This window comes from Rhopalosiphum padi, chromosome 2, assembly GCF_020882245.1.
Source record: "Rhopalosiphum padi isolate XX-2018 chromosome 2, ASM2088224v1, whole genome shotgun sequence".
NCBI lineage: Eukaryota > Metazoa > Arthropoda > Insecta > Hemiptera > Aphididae > Rhopalosiphum > Rhopalosiphum padi.
In genome coordinates, this window is record NC_083598.1 from 85,653,936 (window position 1) to 85,675,430 (window position 21,495).

Consider the following 21,495-nt stretch of genomic DNA (forward strand, 5'->3'; position numbering starts at 1 on the left):
AATAGAGAGGGTTTAAAAAATAAACAAAATTTTTGTTAGAAATTACAGCGATAATAAAATGAATATATTCAATATCGATAATAATGGTATTATTACGATATTAAAAATAGATAATGAAAGAATGTAATAGTTCTTGGAAATTTCAGCATTTTTGCCGATTATTTTTATAATTTATAATACTTAACAAGTAAATTGTGTTATGAAACATACAATACTGTTTCGTTATTTAGAGTGACTATATGTTATAGAGAATGAATTGACTATAATTTAGTTATATTGGTAATTGGTTATAAAGCAAATCAACCATTATTATTTAATGTTTACGTTATATAGTTTTTCGTTGTAAAGAGTTTTCACTGTATTTAAAAAAATAATAAACACATAGGTACGATCAAATAATATATGTTATAATAATGATAAAAATAAAATAACAATAATATTAGACAGCTATATATGATCTCTGTACATGAGGCATATTCCTAGTGAAAACCAATTTACACAATAACAAAATAGTTTTCTGTTTTATAATAACTATTTTTTATTTATAACACATAAGTAATTCTACTTATTATCTTCAACAGGTATTTCTGTGTGTATTCTTATTCCATGCATTGCCTTAATTTGATCTTTTAGAACCTGAATCAAACAATATAAAAATTATATTTTATAATTAATTTAAAATACACATATTATGTTGTAAATTTTTAATAGTCAAAATGTATAATAATTTTAAGTATATTGATGTGATACAGTACTGAATATAATAAATACTTTTCATTTGACAAGAAACTCTTGAGTTTCAATTATATTATTTTGGCATAAAAAAGAGGAGTTTTAATAAAAAAAAATAAAAATGGAGGTATCCATAATATATATATATAAAAAATAAGTTTTTGATGAGTAAGTACCATTGTCCATCACTTATTTTGAGAATACTTAAAAAAATAATGACTAGTCTACATTTAATGATAATATAGCTTACCTATAAACATTAAGTATACACTAAGTGGCTTAATACAAATTCTGAAAAGTTTGATAATTTTTTAAAGGTCATCTAAGAGGGGTTATCAATACCCTAATAAATGTGTCTATAATTAAAATACTTAGAAAAGTACAGGTTTATATTAGGTTGTAACAGGCATATATACAGGATGGGTAGGTTTAGGGTTCAACACCCATATTTTTAAAAACATTTTTTTTTGACATTTAAGATTAATTTAAAATTTTATTCATTTATGAACACAATATGTCTCCTAGATTTTTCTTTGTTCATTTGCCTGGTTAATAATTTAAATCAATAATAATTAATAATACATACTTCATTTATAAGTTGGTGTTGTTTTACCATACTCATTCCCTTGAATTCTGTTGTGGAAATAAATACTTCAAAAATTGCACCACAACCACCTTAAAATATTTTGAAATAAGTTAATAAAAAAAAAATAACAACAATTTAAGTAAAATTTAAATAAAAAATATAAATCATTGAAATCCAATAATTGTATTAATCTTTTTTTAGTGTTTTAGTTTTTAGTGATTTCATCAATAAATAATAATCATATTAAAAATAAAGACATTTTGTCTGGAGTTGAAAATATATATCACATGGTATAATCTAAGTCATTAAAAAAATTATGTAAATGCCTAAATTATAAAAAGAGGACATAAACATAATTATTATTTTAATGAACGATTCTCAGAAATTATTTTGTATTTAAGTGAGTAACAGTAAAATTATTTTGTGATTTGTTGAAACAAATGTACATTAGAAAAAGATTTTCTTTTTTAAATTTAAACTCTAACATGCGTAAATTGTAAAACATCATGCAAAATTCAAATTTAAGATCTAATGTTTTATATAATTACCTGAAATATCTTTAATTTTAATTTCTTTGGCTTGAGGAAATTTTTTTTGTAATGACGAATGCAATATATTTTCACCACCTTTTAGAGTTGCTACTTTAGAGCTATCTGCATATTTTCTTAAAGCAATCTATAATAAAAATATAATTTTGAAATCGATCATCATTGATAGGAATAATTTAAGTAATTCTATTTGACTTACACAATTTGTACTTAATAATTTAGCACTGTGTCTTGTAATTTGAAACATTTTTCAAGATTTTTTTAAAATAATTAAGTCAAGAATTTAACAATGAAACCAGAACAATATTTTGTTTAAAATTCATATATTTAAATACTATACAGATAATAAAATAATTTAACAATGCAATGCCAAAATGTAAAAAAGTGAAATTTTTAATATAGTAAGGTAATATGGTACTATTTAGTACTTAGTACTTGATCTGTGATTACTAGCTATTATCCAGTATTTAATTCATTATTTGAAAGCTCGGGGGTACGATTTTAGATAATGACGGAACAAGATACATAGATAGTAAGATTTATTATTGAAATTATTCTAAGACCGTCGTGGTAAGCTGATATAACTAGTATCACAGAATATACTCTGTGATATAAGGATATACGGCCATTGGTTGAACGTTATCATAGTTATCAAATTTAAAACGTTGCTGACGTCTGTTTGTTAAATAATTCTAATTTTTTTTTTCAATATCAATTTCGTTCCAATGTTCATTGTTATGAACATAAAGTATCAAAATGGCAGTCTGTCATCAAGATTATTGAGTATATTAAACGTAATTGTTTGTGTTTTGTTTTTATCTGCAATTCGCCAAACAAGAATTATGATTCCTATTTGCTGAATAACAGGTAAACCTTATACGACTGTTGTATGCTTGTTCAGTTTATTCATTATTTAGTCTGTACAATTGATGAGTCAATATCCTAGATCTTCCGGGGTTGACCAGCACACCTATTATGTAAATGTAGGTCTTGAACTAAATTCCAATTCTTATTCTATCGTCTGAGGAATTAATAAATAAAGGTAGATCCTTTGGGTTACGCTAGTGGAATGTATGAATATTTCTTAAGTGATGATTAGGCTATTATTTTTGCTTGTTAAAATTGTATTGGCCTAGAAATTTTTATGGATTTGCTTTAAAATTATAATAAAACACAATATAAATGTATTATCTATATTTAATTTAATCAAAATATATTTGTAGTATTTACTATTTATCAATATCTATATAATTTTTATATTGTAAAGAGCAATCTGAATTTTTTTATTATTATTTTATAGTTTGTATTGTACATGTTTTGGATATCAATATTGATTATTTTTTAGGAATACTATATTTGTATGATTTTCCTTTCTCTCAGATATTAAATATTGTAATATCTATTAAAAAGTACCCATTAGAAAACAAAAACGATTTTAGAACTTAATTTTCTTATCAAATTATTCTTTTATCTAGTACATCCATTTGATAGATAATTTTGTTCTAATTATTACAATTAAATAATTATTAGGTATATTTTCAATTTTGAATTCTGTTATACATTTGAGGAGTATTCAGTAATTTTCAAACAAAAATTTGTTTTATTTTTCATTAAGTTATAGATGGTAAAAGATTTTATCTTTTTTCATCACTAGCTGATTTATATATGTTAATACTTAATCATGTATATTTTATTTTACTCTATACGCAAATAATAAAAAACATTAATTTTATATAAGGTTAATTATTAAATGATACCTACCCACCCAAATAAGACATAATTTAAAATTTCTTGTACATTAAAATATAATATAAAATAACAATAAAAAACTGCACACTTACATCTAGCTGGGTCATAACAGATTGATATATATAAGTATAATTATAGAAATATATTTAATATAAACTGTTATTATTAGTTAACCAATATTAATAATATTTTAGCCTTTAGGTTATAGACTATAGCTTTAATTTCATTCCATCCTATTAAAACAAAATATATAATTGGCTATAAAATATGTCAACTGATATGGTATTGTAATTGTATGTTTACATAATTTTGGTTACTTTATTTTCTTCAATAATTACTAAGTACTAACTAAGTATTTAGTTTATCTATGAGTGATATTTCTAGGCATAAATGTATTGATAAATTATGTTAGTTTATTAAAAAAAAATTAAAACTTGTGAAACATTGTTGTGAAACTACCTATGATAAAATATGTAGATAAAATAATATATGTATGTTATATATATATATTTTTTTATAGGTATATTAATTTAATAATTAATGAATTTATTTATTATGAGTCTATGAAAATTCTAGGATATTGTTTTCCATCAAGTTATTAATATTGTTCAAAGTTCTGTTATTAGGTTAATTTATTTTAAATTTATTGCATAAAATTAGTTTAGAAAATAATATTATTTAATTAATTGCATGGATTTCACAGTATATAAAATTTCAGAATTTTATATTTAGCTGATAACGTGTTACAAAATATGATAATAAAAAATTATATGTAATAATATTATTTATTTAATGGTATGATAAATAGAAAAAGAGTATATATTAAATAGTAGTTGTTTGTAAATGTTTTTTAAATAATAAAAATATTCAATATTATTTGCTGAAGTCTTAACCATAAATAATGAAGAATAGAGTAAGAATCGTTGAACTAGTTATAACTTAGTCAAATTATATTTAAGTAATAATACAGATCTATATTGATAGATATTTCTAAATTAGTTGTAAAATGATCATGTTAATTTGTGAATTAGATTTTTAGTACCTACTTATATATGTATGATTCTGATGGTTATGTATATTAAGATTTTCATGATTTGTTTATTTAATTTTATAACTAATCAGATTTTACACTTATTGTGATACAAGTATGTAATAAATAGTTTGTTTATAGAATAAAGTTATTATAAAGACATGAAATGGAACATTTTGAAAGAGATGAATTGGACGATAGTGAAGAAGACACAGTGACAGATTATTCACAGATGAACACAGCAACAAATGATGTAAATAATATAGATTCAACTGATTTTGTGTTGAGAACAATGCCAAGCAGTACTCTAGTTCCTACAATCAGTGTTACACCTCATTCAGCAGCTGGGAAAAATTATCCAGTTCTTGGTTATTATTTTGAAATTATACAAATATTCAAAATTCAATTAGTTTTATTTATTCAAATTTATACATTTTTGCAGAGGAAAATATACAACAACTGCATGAAATACACGAGGTCATACAACAAATGCGTGATTCTGCCACGTTAGGATTGACACACGTAATTAATATATTTTGTTTTCTTATTTCAAATGTAAATACAGTAATATCATTTTTAATGTTTTAGATGATACATTTTTGCGGAATAAACAATACATTAAGTTCGTCATGTCCATCATTAAGTAAACCTCATTATCAGTCTGAATTAGATACTTCCAGTCTTAACTCTTCTCCTACTCATACAGATTTATCTTCAACATTTGATTCAATTAGAAAACACAAAACTGGATATGTTAAACGTAGTATGTTTTTAAATTATGATCTTATTAAAATCCTTTAATTTAATTAACTTTATTTTTTTGTCAAGAAAACTCTTTCAATTGGTTTAGTATGGCAAAAAATCGTACAGAGTCCAAAGAAAATGAAATTGTTCGGAGAAGAAGTTGGGCAGCATTAGATGACTTAACAAAGAACCATATGCATAGTCTAAAAATTGTTAAACGACAAAAAAGGTATTAAAGAAGTAACAATCTTATTATTTTTCATTACTATAAAGTTATCTATTTTTAGTGCCAGCTTAAGTAGTATGGAATCTGAGACAGAAGATCCATTTACAGATAGCACAGCAAATTTATTAACTACTGACAGTACATCATTTCGTCGCCAGAAGTCGAATAAAAATGTTGGTCTAATTAGTCGCAGGTTTAGTGGAACTTCTTCTACCCACTCACTTAATGAGACTGACTATCAGGTATGAAATTAAAATGTAATTATGTGTTTTATTATAAATTAATTTTATCATTACATGCTTTGTAGAATGGTTTTAATAAAACAATCGCAAAACGAGCTGTTGAATCTTGTTTATTACAAGCCAGACTTCCTTTACAAAAATCTGTTTCCACACCATCAATTATGGGTACACGTGACATTTTGAACAAAGAAAATGTTTCAAATAATGATGTCAATAGTATTCCAATGTAAGTTATTTATATTCTTTTTATTTATTTATTTAATTAGCTTATATTTTTATTTTTATTTTATTTTATAGTTTAAGTACCTGTATGTCAGTATTAGATGCTTTTTATTAAATTAGGCATTTTATAATATTATTATTGATCATTTTTTACTATAAAATTTTCATTATATTTTAAATATTAAATTATGTATAGAATATATTTATTTTTATGTAAATAAAATACAAACCGCTTGCAATTTTAATTCAATTTGTAGTAAAGTTGCGTTAGTACTTGACTGAAAACATTCTTGAATTGAATTTAAGTATTTGACTTTTCCAATGAAGTATTTTTATTTAATTACACTTAAATACAATTTAACAAAGCAAAAAATATAAACTTCTAATTTATTAACAAGTGAGTGATACTAACATTTCATCAAGTAACTTTTTTTTCTAGTTAAAGTGAATAATTTTTTCTATTGCATTAAAATATTTTAGTAAAATTAATATTTATAGTAAATATTAAAAACAAATTTAAAATTTTTACTTGAAATCCTTTAGTGAATAGTGAGTACCATTTAAAAATAAATGGTGTAAACATAATACTCTATTGATTTAAATTATTATTTATATAATAATAATTGTTTAATTACTTTATCACAGTTTGCACGTATATTGCTTTATTTCAAATGTATAGTTATTACTATTTTTATTTTTATTAAAGTAAATACAAAAATCCTACCCACCATAGAGGTCGTCCTAGTGGTACAGAAGACAGTGAGACTGAAGAAGAAACATTGGATGTAGATAGTACAATGAAACGTTGTTATATTACCCCTTCATCTAATAACACAAATATACCCTTCTACAATTTATTTTCTGAGTGAGTTTTTAAAAAAAAATTTATTTGCACTTGCACATTTATTTATTGATTTTAGTTAATATGATAACAATATATTTGTAATTATGCTAACTTGTATTTTATAATAACATGTTTTAGTATGTCAGAAGATCAAAATGCAAAAAGAAGAAAAAGAGGAAGTTTATTTTTTAGAAAGAAAAAAGATAAGTCAAAGAAAATCCTTCATTCTTGGATGTCTCCACCATATAGTAACTTTGAACAATCATGTGATTGGTGTGCTAAGCCTTTAGAAAATAAACCAGCTTTATCATGTGAAAGTATGCATACATCATGATGAGTTTAAACTTAAGTTATGTCATTTTTAATTAATTTCTAGGTTGTTTGATTACGGTACACCAAAATTCATGTAAAGATCAAGTTTCTGAATGTGTTAAACAAAAATATGGAAAGGTTTGTATTTTCTTAAGTTGTTTTTTATTTTAATTTATACAAGCATAATTTGAATTTATAATTATTTTTACGACGTATAAAAATAATTTTTTTAGAGTAATTTGAGATTTTCATCATCTTCATTCCAACAAAGGTTTTATGGGAAACGCCAAAACAATAATAATCAGTCTTCTTCCCCCAACAGGTAAATACATTATGAATTAATTTAATTTTAAGAATACAGTATCACAATTTACTTTAAAATAATTTATAATTTAAATAATAAAATAAAAATGCATAGGATATTGATAGAATACAATTTAGCACGTTGTTATTGATTTTATTATTATTGAGTATTGTTTTAATAAATATTAAAATTTAAAAATAAAAATATACATTTTTTTTTATTAATAGTAATTATTTATTATTATTAATGTTGATTATTTATTTATTTTAAATTCATTTTTTTAAAACTTAGTGGTGATAGTGGCAATTTTTACAAGGGTTGTAAATAATTATCTTTCTATCAATAGATGTTCCTGACCAATTTAATAATCATAACGCCTATGATATATTTTAGTTATGAAGTATAGTGAGAGATGTATAGGTTTTATATTTTTAATATAGTTATACTGCTGTACATTACTTTCTTGTTTCCTCCTAGTTAAATTAAAAATATTACTAATTGTGTTTATAATAAGAAAATAAAATATATCTTTTTATAACAAAATATTTATGTAATAAAAATAATCATTGTTATTTATAAAACTACAATAACTGTTTAATAGGCTCAACAATTAAATATAGTCACTATAATAATTTAGATAAAAGCACTGATTATTTTAACTTGAAACAGAAATTTTAACATGTCAAAAGATAGATGGTATTAAGTATATACGTGTAACATATTAACAAATGTTAGCTTATCTGTTTAAAATGTCATATCAATATTCAGAAATTAATATTTTAAGTCCATATTGGCACTTTTGGAAAATTAACTTATCATTTTTACTCGGAAAAATCTAAAAACAACTTAATATGTGTTTTTTACAAAATTGATAAGTAACTTATAAATTTTAAAGTGAGGTAGTGCTTAAATTACCTCACTATCAAAAATGTCACTTAATTTTATACTATTTTTTTTTGGAAGATTAATACATTAAAATTAAACATTTAATAAGCAACCTTTTATTAAAATGTAGTGTGGTTTTATAGTAATAATTGTCTGTTCTCATATATATACGATAAGGGAGAAAAATACTGTTAATAATTTGTCATGGTATTGCAATTTCTCAACTACATATCTTGATCAATTAACTTCTTACTGTAATATAATATATTAATGCATATTTGGTGTATGACTTATTTTTCTATACAATTAAGTTAATAAAAAAGTATTTTAATAACCAGATGAGTATTAAGATTGATATTAGGGGAATTGAAAGTTAGTATTCTGTCAACCCATCTCCCCTCATTAATATATCTGACTGTGTTTTGGTTATGAATACAGATGATCCACTGAGTACTTATAGTAACTATTAAATATTTCATATTTTTATATAAGCATATTTGAATTTATATACATACTTGTTTTAAAAGTTTTATTAATAAAATGGTAATAATGTATACATTATATACAGAAAATCACTCATTCATAATTACTAAAATTGAATATTAATAATTTATAATGTAATTTGTATTAAATGATAAATAAATACAACTAGCTCTTCTTATTAAGCATTGTAAATAAAACCTAGCCAAATGTTAAACTAATTGTATAAGTACTTTTTAAAAGTAACAAGTAGGTATTACCTAAATTTGGATTTTAGCATTTCAACCAGATGCATATAAGATCAGTTTAAAATATACCTGAATAAAATAAATATATATTTCTGCACACAAGAGTTATTCAATTTATTTATGTTTATTACATTGTAAATTTTATGTTTGCATGGCTTTTCATTTATATAACATCATATATTAACATTAAAAAAAACACAATTTTATTATTTTCATTTATTGTTTTTTAACCCATATGTTAGAAGAGGCTAAATATTTTGTATTGATTTTAAAATTTAAAATGTAGAAAATGTAAATTTGTATATTTTGTAGATATAATAATTTTAATAATTGGAAAAATATTCTTCAATTATTTTTGTATGCATAAATTTTTTTTCACCTATCCGTTCTCAGGAAATTTATGGTGCAGTTTTACTCGCCTTGGAAAGTGGTAGCAACCAAATTAGGTGTGAAGTAAGTGTCCCCCACAACACAATATAGTGATCTACTCTTATTGCAACCCCTTTTTTTTATGTGCATTTTGAATAATACTTTTGGCTCTATTTTATTAAGAATTAAAATGTTTTGTTTGATTTTTACTTAAAATAAATTTTAATCATAATAACATTTTTGTGTAATCTCATTATAACTAAATATAAATAGTAAATAATCAGCTCTTGTACAAAATATAAATTAAAATTTTGAACCATTTAGTATTTTCTTGTAACTTAGATGTGGCCTATGATAGATTAAGATTGAACATAGTTAATTATACTTTTCCTACTAATAATATTTTACGATGTTGTATACATATATACAATTTTTTTATTACTAGAAGGATAATTTTTTTGACTGATTAGTTATTTTTTAATAATTTGTTATTTAATTATAATTTAGTTTTTGAATATTAATATACATTTAAACTTAGAAACTCCTATCCTAACCTAACTGAACAAATTGAAGTCTTGATTTGTTATGTATTATTCTTTAGAACATATTTTCATCATATGTATAAAATATTGTACATTGTATAGTAAATTTAGATGTGTGTTTTGTATTCTTATGTTTAGATTCTGAATATTTTGAAATGCATCCAAAAATAGTTAGTTTTTTTTTTTTAGAAATAATCATTTTTTTTTACGTTTGATGCTATTGTTTATATGATTTGTCTTCTATATCTATTATTAATTACTTGTATTATTATTTATTTATAATTTGCACATATAAATTTGATCATATAAATTATTAATTATTAATGCTGATGAACTGTACAGATACATGATAAATAAATTACAATTTTCTTGCATTAATAAAATTAATTAATGTATTAAAATGTATTAACATTTTCAAAGTGATTATTAACATACTAATTACCAAATATTTTAATTCATCATTCCTATCATTTTTATTGTATTTTATTTTTACTTTTCCAGAAAAAGTAACGATAAAAAAAATACCTTTTTTGCATGTTATTTTAGCAACTTCTTAGTTTAGACCATGTAGCTAGTTTTTATATACATACCATCTTAAAATAAGTAACTATTAAATTTTGAAATAGATTCTGAGCAATATAATTATAAGTCAAAATAGCAGTAAAAAATGTTATCTATTACTATTATAATAAACAATGCAATGTTTTATAAAATTAATTTTAAAACTTTATTCAATTTATGGATTTTTAAGCAATTATATTCATTTATTTATATGCAATATGAATATGTATAATAATAAATTTTATACCACCCTAAAACTATCTCAAAATACTTTAACAAGAAATTGAAGTTGGATACAAGTTCTATTCGTTTTCAGATTAAATGGTAATATACTATTAATTATATTTTTGTAAATGATTCAGAGTAGAGTTTTATTTATGATAGTATTTTTAACGGACATTAAAAGTCCTAATTATTTAAATATATTGGATGGAACTATACTATTTAGTATATTATATTGTTTTTTTCATATGCTTAAAATATGAATAATGAGAAAATAAAAAAAATTATTATCATACATTAAGTAACAAATACATATTTTTTCACCAAAGATTATGTCATACGAGTGTTTCTTTACTGTAAAAATAGATATTACTAAAAAAAAGGAATTTGTTCCTTTGCTCAGAATCTAAATTTAATAATGTATTGTCTAATTTTTATCTATTTTTGAAATCTCAAATAATATTAAATTTTGTTATTAAAAAAAAACAAATACTTAATTAATTAATATTAATTTTTTTAATCTTGTAAAGTTATTTTAGATAAAGCAAATCATATATTATTATTGCTACTTACTTATATATTTAACATAGTATAGAGAATGCCATTTAAAGATTTATTAATAAAAAAACCATTATCCTTTTAAATTTGTCTAAAATGTATATTAATTGTTAGAAATAATAATTATTATATTTAATTTGTTTGTGCACTAACTTGTATATTATTATGTATTTTTACATATGGTAAATAATTATGTATTTATTAATTTATTTATATACAATATACATAAATATATATGTATAGTAGTATTTATCATAACCTGTATAACCTGTGTGTATGTTATTCATTCTTTTCATATGGATTTTTTATTTTCTATATTAAATATAATTTGAGTATACTTTTAACTAATTGAAATTGTTTTTAATTTTAGCCATCCAGAAGACAAAGATGATGCTCATAGTCATTCACAAGATGGTGTTGTGTAAGTAAAAAAAACAATTATCATATTGACTTAAACTATACATCTAATTTTTTAATACAAATTAATTTATGTCTAGGTCATTATCTTAAAAATAATTTACTAATTAGATGTTTATTTGTTAATGTTAGGGATACTTTACTATGTTTAGTGAGCGAATATGCCGTGGCTCTATAAAAATTAGTTAGGTATAGTATAATATAGAATATAAAAAATAATACATTACTTATACTCTGATAAGTGAGAGAACCCATCAATTCTATGTATCCCCACGCAACACCCTGCCATAGTGGAACCAGTCTCGACAGCAGGATGTTGAGTGGGTATGCACAGAATTGCCGTGTTCTCTCACTTATCAGATTAAATGTAATATATTCTTTATTATATTATATATGAAATAAAAGGTACATAATATTCAATAGTCATCAATAAATTATGAAACTTATGTGTATTTCATAATATATTATGATTTATACATATATATATTATATTTTTAGATTTGAAACAATTCAGCTGCTTTAACTTATTGATGATATCAATGTTGGTGCTTTGCTATCATTAGTATTAAAAAACACTTTTTGATTCTTCATATAATAGATTGTTTTGAATATCCATGTTCTTCTTATCAAAATAACTTTTTTTTAAAATGTAAACTTTTCTGGCTGGTCAAAGTCCTCCTCATACCTGTTATTGTTCCGCGATAATAATCTTCTAGTTGTATAACTAAAGTTATAGTTTTTAATTAGCTGTTGTCATCATTTTTATAAAGTTTAATTGATTTGGTCGTATTTTATTATAACTGGTAAAAAAGGAGTAATGTCTAATTTAATTTTTAAATAGAAAATTTGAATTTTGTAGATTACTAGTAATTTAATTTTTATAGGATATAACAAGATAAACACTTTTAGGTTATTGCACTATTTTAAATTTGTTTAATAGTAGAAAAAAAAAGTAACAAGAAAAAACTACTACCTATTTGAGCATAAAACTAATACATTATCAATCATGATAAACATTATAGCTATACCTAAAGATATTTTAATCAATACTCTTGTATATTATAAGTATAATTTTTTTGTAATAATGTGAATTTCTTATATTTTTCTATTTTTTTTTTAGGTACTCGGATGAGGTTTCCTTAGTCCAATTCGAATTTTTAAATGAAAGTAAGTACTTGTTAATATTTAATATTACATATTAAATGATATTTAATACTGTGGGTTTAAAAGAATTTACTTGGACTTTATCGATTATAAAAACTAATTTTAGTTTATCAGTAGTATTTTTAATCTATGCCAATATCATACAAATACATAAAATATTAATAAAACTAAATATCCTAAGTATAACATAAAATAAAATTATTGTTGAAAACCCGTACTATGTACTAAGTAGTGAATAAAAATAAACATTTATTTTTTATGTGAGAAATTATTAATATTTTGGATTAAAATTTTATGATGAAGAAAAATAGAAATTTAATCTATATTATGCATCAATCATGTGTATTATAAATTATTTTTTGTTAGATAGAGATTAATAAATTAATCATAGTGGGTATGCTGTTTGCTTTTCAAACACCCAACACCTAAATTCAAAATTGGGTAGTCAGCATAGAAGGCTGACTATCCTTAATGTATTTAAATAACTATTAAGAACTTAAAATTTAAATTAAATAATTTTGATTCTCAGACCTGCTTAATAATAACTCATGTTTGATATTTTGATTTCATTATTTGTTTTTTGTTAAAAAGATCATATAACAGCTCACGATTTAGAAACGGATCCTGCATTAGGATTACACGAAGAACAACCAGATTCATGGACTCCTACTGTTACCAAAGAAGTAATTGAAAATTTTGTAGACCTTTTGTTCAATAGTAATATTTATGATTTTACTTTATAGATTGTGAAGAGATTAAAAGATAAAGAAATAAAACGTCAAGAACATATTTATGAATTTGTGTTAACTGAAAAACATCATTGCCTTACCTTGAGAGTTATGCAAAAAGTAAATTTATACATAGATTATTCTATTTTAATATATATCAATATTAAATCAATCAATTTGTTATAGGTGTTTGTTGATGGTTTACAAAAACATTTTCAACTTGGCGATAAAGTTTATCGTATGTTCCCTAGATTAGCCGAACTTACTGAAATTCACATTGGATTTTTGAAAAGTCTGAAAGAAAAGCAACGTTTAGCTGCTATCAATAATGGTGGTATTGTAGATTCCATTGCAGATTTACTATTGGATCAATTTTCAAACATAAATGCTCAACGTTTAAAGAGCTCTTATGGGGAATTTTGCTCAAGACATAGGGATGCATTGGATGTTTATAAAGTTTTAGAAAAAGATCCAGCATTTTTTAATTTTATTAAGCACTGTCAGGTTAGTGAATTAAAAAATAGCATAATTTTGCTAATTACTAATCTAAAATTTGATTATGTTTGTTGTAGGCCAATCCTTTGTTGAAAAAAAAAGGTATTCCAGAATGTGTGTTGTTTGTTACTCAAAGACTAACTAAGTATCCATTACTCATTGAACCTCTCATAAAAACTTCAAAAGAAAACAAAATTGAAAGTGAAAAACTTTCTCGGGCATTAGCTATGGTTAAAGTAAGTTGTATGTTTATTTATTTGTGTTAAATTAATTGATTTCATAAATGTTACCTATGTATCTAGGATATCTTAGTGGAAGTAGATTCTCAAGTAGCTGAAAAAGAAAAAGAAGATAGAAAACTTGAAATATATAATCGGATGGAAGCTAAATCTTACACTAATTTTAGAGGACGTAAATTTAAAAAATCTGATTTATTGTCTGAGAATAGAAGACTGAGGTTAGTGTTTTTATTATTTTATGATATAATAGACTAGAAAATAAATTTTATGGAAATTTTGAGTTTAATTATTCGGCAGTTATCAAAATGTTTTAAATATAATGATTTAAATGATTCCAATTTTAATTATCAATGATTTTAATTATATTTTTCAAATGGTTAATATATTTTTATTTTTTATTGGCATTTTTAAAACAAAATAATTTCTATTAAATTAATTGTATAGTCTTATTTTTAGGATAGAATGAGAAAATTATTTGTTATTCTTTAATAGTTACAAATTCATAAAATAATTTTCAAATAGTTTCTTATAGAACTTCAATAAATCAGAATTTTACAAAAGTAATAAACAAACAGAATTCTGCCATTTGTATTAGTTTTTAATTAATATTTCATAGGTTATGAAATATAAATAATAATTAGAATTTAATTTCTTAGTGACCATTTTTTTTTTATTGAAAACTAATGTCTGATAAAAATAATTTGTCAGATTAATTTAAAATTATCAAATTATTACTCATAAAAAACAGACAATCCCACACTTTATTCTTGTATCAATTAATACAACTCCAAGTACCTTACTAAGTAATAAAAAATAACTTAAATTAGTCTCAGACAGTGTTTGTATATTTTGATTTTTTGTTAAAAAGATTTTAAGTAAATATATATATATATATTTAGTACCTATACATGTTATTAAAAGTATATATTTTCTTAGATTTGAAGGAACAGCTTGGCTTATGCAACGTCATGCAAAAACACAAATGGTGATGGTTAATGTTATTGTTATGACCGATGTGTTGTTTTTTATACTTGAAAATAATCACAAGTACACATTTTTTATGCCTGAAAGCAATAAAGAAAAAGAAACAAAAGTAATTTTTTAGTTAATAAAAGTTAAATATGTGTATAATGCATCATATGGTTATTATAAAAAATTATTTTTTAAAAGGTTTTAAAACCCGTTGCTGGCGTAGTGTCGTTGCAAAAACTTTTAGTCAGGGAAAAAGCTGGAACTGATACTAAAGGTATTTATCTAATATCTTCTAATCCAGCCGAACCAGAAATGTTTGAACTCAAAGTGCATAAACCTAAAGACAAACAAGTATGGATACAATCTATTCGTTCAGCTGTGCAAGAATGCCCTGAAGAAGAAGATGATGGATATGTAACCTTCAGTTTTGAAGAAAGACAAAGGCAGTTAGAAACTAAGAAAAACAATATAAGAGAAATTGTTGGTATGTGTCATCAATCATCATATTATTGAATATTTATTTATATAATATTTTAGTTGTATTGTGATTTTTTTTATACATTTTTGTATTTAATTTGTGTAGGAGTTTTAAGGCAAAAAGATGTGGAACAAGCTTTGATTCTGGAAGAAAAAATGGGGTTACAACTAAAGCTTTTAGCATCTGCTGGAGTAGAAAGTTTACCAATTGAAACTCCGTCATATTGTCATTTGGTTACTGAGCATCAAGATTCAGAAAAGATAAGAAAAGAAGTAATGAATGCTATACAGGTAAATTAAATATCACTTAAATTGTAATCTGTTTTTTTTTTTTTTATAAAATATTTTGTCTGTTTACAGAAAGTCAATGAACTTGCTTGTTCGTTGTATGCTTCTGGTACAAATTTGTCTCGTAGCGCTAGTTCTGTTGGTGAACATCAAAGTGTAACATATGTTTCTCCAACGTTACCTAAAAGAGCTGAAACATTTGGTGGATTTGATAATTCATTATCATCACCGAAAAGTAATTATAGACATAACATACTCACTCATGAATTAAATTTTACCAATTTAGATTAAATTATGAAATGTTTGTTGTTAATCAACTTTTAATATTCATTTATATATATATTTAGATGCTCTAAGAAAATTACCAAAAGTTATGGATGGTAATGAAAATAGTGTGGAATCTGGCAATTCTAGTCCAATGGGTACTCCAAGTTCCACGCGTAAAGATTCCAAATTGGTAAAAATAGATCTAAAATCAATATGATTATCATAGTTAATATTTACTAAAAATATATAAATATATTAAAATAGAGAGATAGCAATCTTACGTGGAAAGAAAATTGCAGTACGAGCTCATCACAAAGTGCCACTACAATACAATCATCTAGCGAGTTCCCAACATTATTAGCTCTAGGAAAAGAACAACAAGCTACAGCAATGGAATTAACACATCATATTTATACTTTATCTTCCATTATTTCACAACAAATGACTAATATTGATAGGTAAATATAATTTTAATTATAAATATACAGTTAGGTTATACATTGAAAACTAACTTTCCTATTTTATGTAACATATTTTTATCTGCAATATTAAAACCTCAACCCAAATAATTTATATAAATTACTTAAATTTTAATTATAAATAAGTAAAATAATAATTTAATCATAAAAATTGTACATGAACAAAAATAACTTAAATGAAAAACATAAAAGGCTAAAATAGTCATTGTATACAACTAAGTCTTTTTTTAGAGTACATTCACAATATTCTTTCAAAACTTATTCCAACTAAAATATGTTTAAACAAGAGCCTATAGAAATGTATACAGTTTATACATTTCTATCTTTTAATATATATTTTGATGATGAATATGTAATCAGTATTGTTGAATATTTAAAAAAAGAATACAAATGTAAATTTTTAAGAAAATTGATACAGTATATATTAATTAATATATTTATCAATTTAAATTTTTTCTGAACTTTGTCAGTACCTATTTGTTATTATTATTATTATAATGTTGTATTGAACTTTGGTCAGTGGTTGCAATGATGTAAATTAAATGTATTAGTATTATGAGGTATGAAAAGGGTGATTATAGAACATCAAAAATGATTAGTTGTATGAAATCTGTTACTTTTGTTTTATAGTCTTCAAGCTGAGTTGGCTGCTTACAAATCTCAGAATCTTTTGGAAGACCCAACAGTAAACAGTTCAAATATGAGTTCTAGTGTCTGGTTAAAAGATAAAAGGCCAATTTATAGACATAATCATCAATTAGAGGAACTACGTAATCTACAAGATAAGTTAACACACGAAAAAGAGTCTTGGATAAGAGAACGAGATTCTGAGATGAAGGATTTGGAAGAAAAAAGAGAACAGTTACTCAGATTACAGGTTTGTTTTACAATTTAAATTAGCAGTTATTAAACTCTTTAATTAACAACTGGAATTATTTCTATTGAATTTTAAAACTTTATATTTTACATTTTGAGTATACATACAATTGCTAATTTCCTGGTATTTAATAGGTTTTAATAATTAATTAAAATTTCAATTGGTTTTAGGAACAAGTACGGTTAGAACAAACTGATGTAACTCAACAACGAGAGCAGCTTTATCTTAAATTACAAATGCTAACCAATCAAGGTATTATTGTTTCACCTAATATGCAGCCACCACCTGTGTCACCAAATCAACAGACCCAAAATCAATCTGCTGCTGATGGAGTACCTCAACCATTGTCTCATTCAGAATCTGTGCGCAGTAAAAGAACTGATTCTATGAAATGGAAACAGCATACTCCACCTTCAGCCACCTCCTCGTCAACATTACCTATTAACCTGATTAGTGCTACTAACCAACAAAAGGTAGGTGTATATTTGTAACTAAAAACTAGTTAAAATTCTCATGCGATCTATTTTTTATAACTTTGTTTAGGTAGCTTCCAAAGTTCAAATAAAACAAAAATTACCATTTAAATTAGCTAATAAATTGGGTAACAATAATTCAAGTTCTGCATCTGATACCATACCCAATACCACAACTTCACCTTCTTCCCAATCAGCATATGCTTTTCAACAGCTTTTACCATTAAAGCTGCGCGAGAGTGCCAAAAACCCAATGAGTCCTATTCAAGGTAGTTCTGTTGAAATATTGTCACCACCAAGCCAACAAGGTCCTAGTCATTCACGTACAGGATCTAGTCCAGCAATGATGCAAAGTGCTCAGGTATTTAGAATATATTTGTCGAAGAATATGATACATATTTTTTAGAATATACCTATTTGCAGAAGAATATGATATATATAAATGATGGTTATAACTTATAAGGTATACTGTATAAAACATTTATCCACCGTTGCTATTTATTATATTTAACATTTACATTTACATTTTACCATTACGTTTAGCAATTATTTTTATTCACAAGAAACCAGATAATGTTAAAATTTGACATAGGTATTGATTATAGATTATTGTACAAATAATTAAATTTATTTATTTTTGTAAATATTAAATTTATCAGCAAACCCATGATAAATTAATAATTGATAATCTTAGTGATTTAATCATATCATATAGCCATTAATTGTGATTAATTATGATTGCAGTCATATACATTATTTTGTTGATTACAAATTTATATTTTATTGATTGAAATTAATTAAAACTATTAAGAATCTAATCTCTTTGTATCACTACCAATATATTAATTCATTTGATTGAGTAGGAGTGTTAAAAAATTGTTTTTGCATTTTAAATTTGAATACTATACCTACTTTCTTAATGTATTTTTAATAACAAATGGTAGCTTTTTTAGTCTAAAAAAATGTTTTTTATCTTAAGCATTAAATCTTGCAAGATTTTCACAATATGAATATGGATTTTATATTTATTGTAGTAGCATGATGTCTTAATAAAAATTACATTAATTTTTTTATTTAAAATATTTAGATAATCGAGGGGAAACAATCTGGTAACAAAGCTGGCAGAACAAATACCTATCCAAAATTACCTGAAAAATTTCGTATTCGTAGCCCAGAGTCAAAACAGTCCAAAACACCAACTACACAAAACAGTGGCAGCATCAATAACACCAATGCTACCTCCACCACCGAAGAAGAAGTGATATTCTTCTGATTGTAATATTTTTCTTTATCTTAAAATTTTCATTACTAGTGGATCTCTTTGTTTATATTTAATAGGACAAACTATTATGGACATTCTTAGACAATAATTATATTAATACTATATAACATTCTCCATTTATATATTTCTCATTCCACTATTTAACTTTTAAGTTTTTTAGAATCATAAAACGTCTTTCACATTTTTCCCATTTATAATACTCTAATCCATAATGTAATAAATATTAGTAGAATTCAAAATCCCAATGATTTTTTTTATATTATACACATAGTATATATATTTTTTTCATTGGTATTCAGTTGTTAAAATATGTCTTTCCTATTGCATTTGTTTTTTTTCAAAAATGTTTATCCATTTTTTTCATTGTGATTTTTTTGCCTAAAATTATTTATTTTATTTCTTGTAGTTATCTATTTAAAATCCTTAAATTTAAGGCTAGTGGTAATGTTCGAGCTTTAACATATGTTATTTTTTTTTATACATTTTGTTTTATATTTCTACTTCTATTTATATACTATTATTATCATTATTATTATTTTATTATTTTTTTGGGGAAGTCTTTTTTTGAGGTAGTTTAAGCAATAATTGATGACTAAGACTTTCATACTTCGCCTATATGTTGCCTAACATAACTAGGGCTGTGATGCACCTTTATTTTGTGGTTATATTTATATAGTATTTTTTTATTAAAAATATTTCATTAGCAATAATCGGTGATAACAGTTACTTAAGTGATGACAAACAACTAAAATGCAAAAGATAAATACTATCTTTATTTGTATTTTTTTTTAATTTTTCTAAGATTGACTTTTATTATCATCACTTAAGAAACTGTTTTGTACTAACAATGTGTCTTATATGCAATACTTATTTTTCAATGTGATTAATTTTAAAAATATTGTTTTGATAACTTTTATATAATAATTATTTTAATATTATATTACATATTATGGTTCAAAAAAATGTGTAGGTACTTAAATTTATAATATTTATGTTTTGTAAATATCACTAAATCTTCAGGATTATTTGAACCATTCTTAGTAAAATATTTTTTATTTTTACCCTCTGTTTAATCATTATTTTGTTGATGACGTCAGTGCACGGTTATTATTATTTTTTTTAACCGGTTTTATTTACTTTTTACTATGTTTAAATCATGTTAAGCCTAGTTCACAGTATTATATAACTTTTATGACCAAAACTATGTTTTTTTTTTGTTACTCCTAGATTTTTGAATCTTTTATTTGTTATTATTATTACAAATATTTTTTTTATTTTTGTAATAATACCTATATCAATCTTCTCAGTTTATTAATAATTTTTTTTTTAATAAGTTTTTGAAAGCTCATTGTATTTTGTATGATGATACCTACCTTATATATTTATAATAATATATTATCATTATTATTATTATTATTATTATTATTGTATTGTATTACAGGTTATAATTTATTATATATTTATACAATATATACACTCATATTTATAAATGAATATAAAAGAAAATATATATTGAACTTTAATTTTTTTTTATATTGTGTTATTTTAGAGTTTTGTTTTTAAGGTTTGTAAAAATCATATTTTGATTTTTAATTTAGAAAATCATACATGATTTATCAAATGTTAGTTTTATTTCAATTAAAAATGTTAGGCTTAGTGTTACATTACATTACTTATGAGTTATAAGTATAAGAATAAATCATATTAATAAGTAATAATAAGTTTTTTTACATATATTTCTGCAATAATCCAACAATCATAAATACAATAATTATAATCATTATCTTTTCGGTTGTTTACTCAAACTGTGAGTTAAATTATTTCTCTCGTTAAAACTTATTGAATTTAAATATTTAAAATGTTTGTTTTTAAAATAAGTATAACAACTAGTAAGGCAATAAATTATCCAGTTATAAAAATATTATCTTAGTGG

At 23.2% G+C, this 21,495-nt stretch overlaps 2 protein-coding genes across 4 annotated transcripts; one reads left to right on the plus strand and one right to left on the minus strand.

Moving 5' to 3' along the window:
* Positions 1–386: 386 nt before the first annotated feature.
* Positions 387–2,431, minus strand: LOC132919874 (bolA-like protein 3). The gene is made up of 4 exons (XM_060981776.1): positions 2,066–2,431; positions 1,867–1,993; positions 1,319–1,407; positions 387–636 (listed from the first exon to the last, which is right to left on the minus strand). Exons 1-4 carry the CDS (start codon positions 2,111–2,113, stop codon positions 562–564), a joined length of 339 nt encoding a protein of 112 aa, XP_060837759.1. The 5' UTR covers positions 2,114–2,431; the 3' UTR covers positions 387–561.
* A 144-nt stretch (positions 2,432–2,575) lies between these two features.
* LOC132919873 (rho guanine nucleotide exchange factor 18) lies at positions 2,576–19,807 on the plus strand. Of its 3 annotated transcripts, XM_060981773.1 has the most exons (29): positions 2,576–2,733; positions 4,787–5,013; positions 5,088–5,167; positions 5,234–5,408; positions 5,474–5,618; positions 5,677–5,857; positions 5,923–6,083; positions 6,786–6,944; positions 7,062–7,240; positions 7,300–7,373; positions 7,469–7,557; positions 9,546–9,605; positions 11,775–11,825; positions 12,942–12,988; positions 13,577–13,668; positions 13,729–13,833; positions 13,900–14,217; positions 14,286–14,444; positions 14,511–14,665; positions 15,384–15,540; positions 15,618–15,903; positions 16,003–16,187; positions 16,257–16,419; positions 16,532–16,641; positions 16,716–16,909; positions 17,561–17,807; positions 17,978–18,280; positions 18,351–18,641; positions 19,368–19,807. In XM_060981773.1, exons 2-29 carry the CDS (start codon positions 4,812–4,814, stop codon positions 19,551–19,553), a joined length of 4,554 nt encoding a protein of 1,517 aa, XP_060837756.1. In that variant the 5' UTR covers positions 2,576–2,733; positions 4,787–4,811; the 3' UTR covers positions 19,554–19,807. The 3 variants fall into 3 exon arrangements, with proteins under 3 accessions (XP_060837756.1, XP_060837757.1, XP_060837758.1); XM_060981774.1 differs by lacking the exon at positions 9,546–9,605; XM_060981775.1 differs by lacking the exon at positions 6,786–6,944.
* The last annotated feature ends 1,688 nt before the right edge of the window (positions 19,808–21,495 follow it).